Source organism: Dipteris shenzhenensis, chromosome 25 (assembly GCF_047967505.1).
Source record: "Dipteris shenzhenensis isolate YYH24624 ecotype China chromosome 25, Dip_SZ_1.0, whole genome shotgun sequence".
Lineage (NCBI taxonomy): Eukaryota > Viridiplantae > Streptophyta > Polypodiopsida > Gleicheniales > Dipteridaceae > Dipteris > Dipteris shenzhenensis.
The window spans coordinates 9,194,295-9,202,125 of NC_141620.1; the positions used below are offsets into that span (position 1 = coordinate 9,194,295).

Genomic DNA, 7,831 nt, shown 5'->3' on the forward strand with positions numbered 1-7,831 from the left:
GAGCCAAAGAAGAAGAAGAAGAAGAAGAAGTCCGGCAGGAAGGCAGAGACTAAAGAATTTAAAGACGGTGGGAAGTCAGTAAGATTTGCCACTTACAATGGCCAGTATGGCCAAGCTGAAAAGGCAATGCAGTTCATAAGGCAGTTTGATGCTGCCTTCGGCTTGGAAAATTTCAGTGAGTCCTCAAAGCTACGTATGGTTCGTTTGCACTTGACTGGTACAGCCACTGCATGGTGGATAGCTAAAACAGCCAACTATGTAGCCCCCAGGAAATGAAAGGACTTCAAGAAAGCTTTCTATAAACTGTTTATTCCCAAACAGTTTCGGGATCATGTCCTTCTTGGTTGGGAGAGCATTCATATGAAAGCACAAGATACAATTGAGTCTTACAACCAGAAATTTTGGGACTCATACTTGCACGCTTCGCCTTTCAAGAAAATTTCTGACAAGACTCAACTCAGGAAGTACCGGGCCGGACTCACTCCAAGGATACAAGCCCAAGTGAGCACTAAAGATATTAAAGAAATATCAGATCTTATGCATTCAGCCAATGTGGCTAGTCTCGTGTACATGCAGGATCCTACTAGTGTGCCTTCACTACACGCAGGGAAACTGGGGGATAAAAAGCCAGCGACCCCCAAGTTTGAAACAAAAGAGTTTCCCAAGGCTCAGAAGAGGGGATTTCAGCCTCAGAAGCCGAGGGTAAACCAGGTACAAAGGCCTTATAGGTGGATGAGCTGGAGGAGGTGTACCATACTCTACGCAAAGGCCCTCAGGGCAAGGAATTTTACAAGTATCTTGTGAAATTCAAGAACTATTTGGCATTGGATGCCAAGTGGATGGATGAGGACATGTTGTCTGATCATCCACAACTTTTGGATGTTTACAAGGAAGCATTTTCGCTTGAGGTCAACTGAATAGAAGCCGAGGGGATGTCACTAGGCCCAAAGTCAAAGCATAAGTTGACCATTTATTGATCATAATTAAAGAGTTTTTCATTTGTGTTAATTATGGTCAAAGAGTTCTTTTAATGGTAAAAGAATTGACTACGATCAAAGATACTTGACTCTGATCTAGTAAGCCTAATTTCGGTCGGGGAGACTTGGTTTATTACCAAGAGGGTTAATTGCAGCCAACTAGAGAACCACAAAGCTGACTACGATCAGAAAGTGTTGACTTCGGTCAACGAGACTTGGCATGCGCCAAGAGGGTTAACTACGGTTAACCAAGTTATGCCAACTTCGGTTGGAGAGATGTGCCAGCTTCGATTGGAGAGACTTGGCCATAATTAAGGCGCCTCGACCTTTGGTCAAAACCCCCTTAATTATGATCAAGAGCGTTGACTCTGGTCAACTAGAGAATATATATATATGTGTGTGTGTGTGTGTGTGTTGTGTGCACATGTGTTCAGTGGGGACGCCCACCGTAACTAGGATTAGTCGACAGATTATTATTTGCATGCAACAACGCTAACAATTAATGGGTGCCATGGTGGTGCGCTTTAATTAATTGTTGCAGGTACTAAGAAGGGTTGATTTCCCAAGCGCTAAGGAGCTTAACAAGCGACCAGAAGATGTTCGTGTTACCAAGGAACATCGAAGACCCTAGAGATAGCCCTTTGTGGCATGTACTAAATTTTAGTTAGTTATTTTGACACTTGGCATGTTGACAAAGTATTGAGCCATGAGCTCTTTGTAAAAAGCAATTCACCTTTGGAATTTAAACAGCAGCTCTGCGCTGAACTATTGTATTCAATTTTTCTCTTAAGCAATAAAATCCTTGGAGGGGGTCCAGCCCGACTATTGTCCCAGGCCCTAGTACTGTGTAGAGTGAGAGAGAGAGAGAGAGAGAGAGAGAGAGAGAGAGAGAGAAGGAATGGCGCAGGGAAAGAAGAAGAACCGCAGAAAAATCAGAACGAATTGTTCCATTGGGTAATACCCCTTGGCAGGGCATTTGGCATCCAGCAAGCCAGCAGTTTGGGAGCAGCAGGAGCAGCAGAAGACTTACCCTCAGGCCTACATCCAGGAGGCAAAGGAGTCCAGTGGTGCTGCAGACTGAGCTCATCTAGGGCTGGAACCTAGGCTGTCGTCTAGGACAGCAAGGTGCTGAGGTCTTTGGACGCAGAGTCTACATACGCTCCAGGTGGAGCATGCAGGCTCAGTGATCTAGAGATATCCGGCAGATAGTAGAAGTACCTTGTGCTAAGATCAGAGGACGACATCCTGGTGGGACTCTGGATCTCTCATTTTAATTGTGTCCATAGTTTTAATTGGAAATATATTCTTTTGGTGGCTTCTGTATCTGGCTGGATACATTACTAGTCTGCACATCTATTTGAAGCACATGACATTAACAAGTTTGTGATTCCACACACCACATATTATATCAGTCTTCCGATGTGCATACCCTCTGCTGGTTGATTTCTAACACTAGGGCCACCTCAACTCAGCCAGCATGCACTAATGATGAGCCTTTTGGGTCCACCACCCACGAGGATCATCCAATTTCAGCAACTTACTCTCTTGGGGTTCCCACCCGAGGGGATCATTCAATCATTGCAATTAGTTCAGATGGGTCTTCCACTCATCCTGCATCTTCATTATATCCATCTAGTTCCTATGGGTCTTCCACCAACGGAGCTCAATCAGCTATATCAATTTCATCAGAAGATCATACAATTTTCAAGAGTCATTCTTGATGGATCTTCCACCCTTAAAGACATCTTATGCCCATCAGCGGTTAGAGTAGATAAGCCTCTTGGGTCCACCAGGCGAATGAAATGTTCAATTCCCACAGTTAGTTCTCTTGGGGCTTCCTTCCCTTGGGACACTCCAGTTGCAGCAGCTAGTTGTGATGGGACTTCCACCCATCAGGAGTCTTCATTGGCTACATTTAGTTCCTATGGGTCTTAAACCCATGGAGCTCTGTAAGCCACCCTGGTTTCAATCAGCATGACTCACATGTCACCTTCTCATTAGAAGTTTTCAGGACTAGTGGGCTCAATTTCCAGTCCCGTTAGCCTTGAAGCTCAGCAAGAGGAGGCATCAGAGGAGTCTGCCAGACCAGCTTCAGGCCTAGCACGAGGGAGTACCCTCACAAAAGAAGTAGCTGGTGTAGCTGTCCGCAATACAGGAGTTAACGCCTCCTTGCTAGTCAGTGAGGATAATCAGGCAGTTGCCTCCACCCTCCTCAATTCTGTAGGGAGGCAACAGTTGTAGTATCAGTCAGTAGAGAGGTTGACGACACCTTACCATTATTGTGTCCTTCACTCCATTAGGTTAGTCCTGCAGTTTCCTCTTCATCAGATCTCGGGCCAACCATGACCACACCAACAGTTCCCTTAGTGTTGGCAGCATTTCAGTCCTGAGTCGATTCATCGAAGGTGTACTTTCTGTTCGGCTTGGGAGTCTCTCGTACAAGTTCTTGAATGCTTATTTTCTAAAGTTTACAATGTAAACGATTGGCTTCGCAATGCGTATCACATGCCGCATTTAGTCATCATTGCATTGTATGTAAATGTTAAACTTTATTCATACTCGCGTTGCAGAAATTGCTTCGATTCAAATCACACTAGCGAGACGTGAAGTATACCTGGTCCTGATGTGACTCAATCACTCTGAGAACAGGTAGCAAGGAGACTCCATAAGGTTTTTTCATGAAAGCTTCAGGACAAAGCTTGATCTCTCTAGCGCCAAGCTCCCAGCCCACTGAAGCACGTCCTGTTTTTCCTCCCAAAGCCCTGCTCAATACCTGCGGACAGCTGAATGCCGTAAAAACAAGTGCACTCCTGATCTCCCGATTCTCTGTCCGCACATGGACACGATATATAATAACTGTGGAGTTTGATCTTGACACGCAAATGAGGAGCGGTTCTAATCACCTGGTGACCGAAGCAGACCCCTAGAACTCTCTTCCGCTTTAGATGCAAAGTGCGCAAGACATCGCAAAGCTTCAATATCCAATCCTCGTTGCCGTGAGCGTCGTGTCGACTTCCCGTCAAGGCAAAGCCATGGTAGCCGTCAAGCTCCTCCAAGGAAGGAAATACGCCATCAACGACGGGGAAGATATCCCAGGTTTCGCCGGGATCCTTGAGCAAGTCCACGAGCATCTGGCCATAGCCACCGTATTTGTTCTCAGAGTAAGGGGAAGCATAGCCGGTCAGGAAAACTGCGAATCTGGTTTGAACCTCGGCCATGCGATGAATTGGAGGCCCCTATAGGTCTAGGGGCCAAGGAGTAGCTTGACCGCTCTCTCGGATATTAGAATTAGAATATCTATAATTTCAAGAATACTTGTGGATCCGGGGCGGGCCACAACTTCATCTCCCCCAAGGTATGGGAAAAGCTTCAGGTACCCTTAAACCTCACCGTCGCTTTAGTAAGGGCTATCAATGGCCAACTCATAAGCACCTTGGGTTTTTGTGAACTTAAGTGTAACGGTTGTTCGCCAGGCAGAAAATTTACACTTTTATGTTCTCCCCACAGAAGCAACTAACAAACATATCATATTGGGAAGGACCTAGTGTTACGCCGTGAACTGTCAAATCGACTGGCAAGCACGAGCAACTTTCCTCATGAATGGTGGTAGAATTGTGGTAATCTCGTTGTGTGAACCAAGCTGTCACGTTCTTCAATGCAGAGATGCACATGTGTACAAATTGTTACAATACCAAAGAAACTGATTCTCCATTGTTTTTTGTAAATAATAAAAAATATAGTTACAATGTTGATTATGGCTGTAACTTTAGAGCCAAAACTATAGTAGAACTTCTCTGATTCTAACAATATGAGCCTAGAAAGGTTTAACTACTAGAGCGAAGGCGAGATCAGAACATGGAAGAGAAGCATTGGCTCTCCAAATGGGGTGGAAGGAGTGCCCAAGTGAGTGTATTTTGCTAGACTCTTCTCTACATGCTCCACACAATCCACAATCCATATGCATGCAAATGCCCATATTCACACACTGAATGACACGAGAGGGCGCAACCCTCATGTCTCTTGGGATCACATCCCTTGGGAATACCCCATTATTCTACCCTTAGCCTATGACCCTTTATGCCTACCATTGATTAATGCAATACCCATGCACAATGCTACCCTTTCCTAACCATCCTAGGACCTAATGCATACGTGCATACTTTATTATATTCAATTGGCCAATTTACAATGTTACAACCATAGGGTAATCGCCAGATTCCCTAAAATGATCCACAAGGATCTAATACAAATAATCATGTCGTGACGTGCCCTCTTGCTTAGAGAAGCAGATGTTCTCATCTGTGTGCTTTCAAATAATCTTCAACAAGTGCAAAGTAATCCTTCAAGTGATCTTCATCGAACCATTGGCCATCTTCCATAGGATATCCTTTAAACTTTACCAAATATCGAGATGTTTGTCTATTCCTGGTACTCCTTACCTCATGGAATAGTATTCGTTCTGGTTATATGCAAACTCTATTAGAGGTAAATATAATTCCCATAGGGTAGGATTGTCATGGACATAACTATGTAACAGCTAGATAATAGCTTGGTTAGCTATTTCACTTTGTCCATCAGTCAATGGGTGATATGTAGTGGAGAATTGCAAGGTGGGAACCACCTCAATAGTGCTAAGAGAACACAATTTCCTATACAAGCAGCACCAGAAGTGCCATTTTCTTTCCGTAAATAATCTATCCCTTTCTTGAGGAGACATGAATGGAAGTTTCACACATCCTCCTAGAGTAGGTTTCCCTGTTGGTTTGCTATTAATTGTTTGTACTCCCACTCACCTAGGAAATCGTCATCCATTTCAGTTAAAGTTGGTTGATCAAACAAAGGGTCTACTTTGTGAAGTTGACATCTCATATGTTACTTCTCTCCTTCTAGGATTGACTTTCCTTTCCGCTACCTCGGCCTATCTAATGGCGTCCTTTAATTTAGTCGGACTCAGGAGTTCGAACTCATGTCGGATGTTGGGTCTATGACCCAAGAGATACTTATATAATTTCTCCTCTTTCGTCTTTGTTGTGAACTCTATAGATAAACACCAAAATTTTGTAGTGTATTCGCTCACTCTCTCCCTATCAAATTGCCGTAGTTTCTCCCATTTAAACATTTGGTCCTTCTTATACTTAGGCGGGAGAAATGTCGTCTTTAATTCTTCTAAGAATTTAGACCACTCCTTGATTGGACTACTTTCTGATTGGCATACGGACCACCAAAGTAATGCATCCTTGTCCAAACGTAAAGTAACTAATGCTAACTTCTCATCTTCCGTACGATCAAATTGTACAAAATACAATTGGAAATGTCTAATCGACTTGAGGAGTTTCTCTGGATGCCTAGCCCCATCATACTTTGGAAACACAAGCCGCTCCTTAGGATCAAATCTTCTTTTCTTAGTCTTTTCTAAAGGGTCTGCATGATCCTCAAATAATTTCCTTTTTAAGGGCATTTCCCTTTGAATTGTATCACTTATAACTGCCGACAATCCTTGAAGGAATTATTGGATTGCGTTAACTGAGTAGTGTGGTGGTGATGGTGTCCTTGGTGGAGGTTCGGTAGGTGGCTGAGGGTTATGATGGATCAAATACGTTTTGGTAGATAGGGGTGTAAGGTGTTGTTCCCATGAGGTTTAATGTGAGTCGAGGAATGTTGTCAGGTGTGAATCCTTGATTAACTTCCATGTTTAGGAAATGCAAATGGAACCAATCAAGTTTTAAATTAAGCTTCCTGATGAGCTAAGAGTGGGTGAAATGAATTTAAGTGTGATAGAAAAAAAAGAAATTTAAATGTGAGCGAAAAAGAATAGTGGTACTTCCCCTCGCCCGTTTGATGAAGCGCCCACTCCACAATCTTGCCGTGACTCTTCGGTGCATCCTCGACCCTCGGAATGTACAAGGGCCCCTTTTCCTTCTCTTTCTCTTTTCTTTTTTAAAAAAAAATAAATTTTAAAATGACAATATGGGGGGGGGGGGGGGGAAGAGACAAGAGGAGATGAGAGGAAATATAATGGGGGAATTTCGTAGAGCAAGAGGGGGGGTTTTGAATTGCAAGGGAGGGATTTTTTTTTCCGAAAGTAAGAAGGGGGGTAAGAACGAATGATGAAAGGGGGGGGGGGGGGATTTCGAAATGCAAGGGGGGGGGGTGAGTAATGATGAAAGGGGGGGGGATTTAATGCGGACTATGCAAGGGGGCAGAGGTGGCTAGCAGGCTATACCGTGGCAGAGGCGGCAACGGGGTGACACATGGTAGCAGGTTGACACGTGGTGGTGGCCGCAGCGGGTCGACACATGGCAGTGGGGCGATGGGTCAGAGAGTGGCGGCTGGACTTGGGTATAGAGGACAGAGGGGCAGGTTCCAAGGGCTACTACGCCACATGGCTAACAAGCTACAAAGAGCGTGCAACGAAGGTAGTGTGCCATGCAGTTGCAAAGAGCGTGCAGCGGAGGTAGTGTGCCACGCGGCTAAGGCTCCAAGGGCAGCTCCCAAGCACGGGCTACAATGGAGATTGCGACCCTGCACGCCACACGCCACACAGACTTGGAAGCACAAGGCCTACACAAGGCTCCCCGCGTTAAGGACTGCACTTGATGGGGGTAGTTAATGTGGCCCGCGAACTGCACAAGGGCCTTGAAGGCCCGCGATTGGCAGCGTGGGGCCGATTCCCCACAAATAAAAAATTTGCCTATCGACAAAAAAAGAAAGCAACTTTCAGAGAGAGAAAGGAAGCCCCCTGGTGATTTCTTGATGGGTGAATCTGATTCTCTTCGATGACTTCATGTCGATGTCACTGATTGTTGCAACTTCCACATGGTAGGCTCTCACAGTCAAAGGATCTTGGCTCTGAT

At 44.9% G+C, this 7,831-nt stretch overlaps 1 protein-coding gene across 4 annotated transcripts in view; it reads right to left on the minus strand.

The window, feature by feature from the left end:
* LOC147885415 (gamma-glutamyl peptidase 4-like) overlaps window positions 1-4,280 on the minus strand; it is a 40,970-nt gene extending 36,690 nt beyond the window's left edge. Inside the window, exons 1-2 of one of the 4 annotated variants that reach the window (XM_087396431.1) lie at window positions 3,881-4,280; window positions 3,592-3,750 (exon numbers count right to left, since the gene is read on the minus strand). In XM_087396431.1, coding sequence (XP_087252557.1) covers window positions 3,592-3,750; window positions 3,881-4,195 — 474 coding nt within the window. In that variant the 5' untranslated portion in view covers window positions 4,196-4,280. The remainder of the gene's footprint in view (window positions 1-3,591; window positions 3,751-3,880) is intronic. The other 3 variants (XM_087396430.1, XM_087396432.1, XM_087396433.1) reach the window with 3 other exon arrangements.
* Window positions 4,281-7,831: the final 3,551 nt, after the last annotated feature.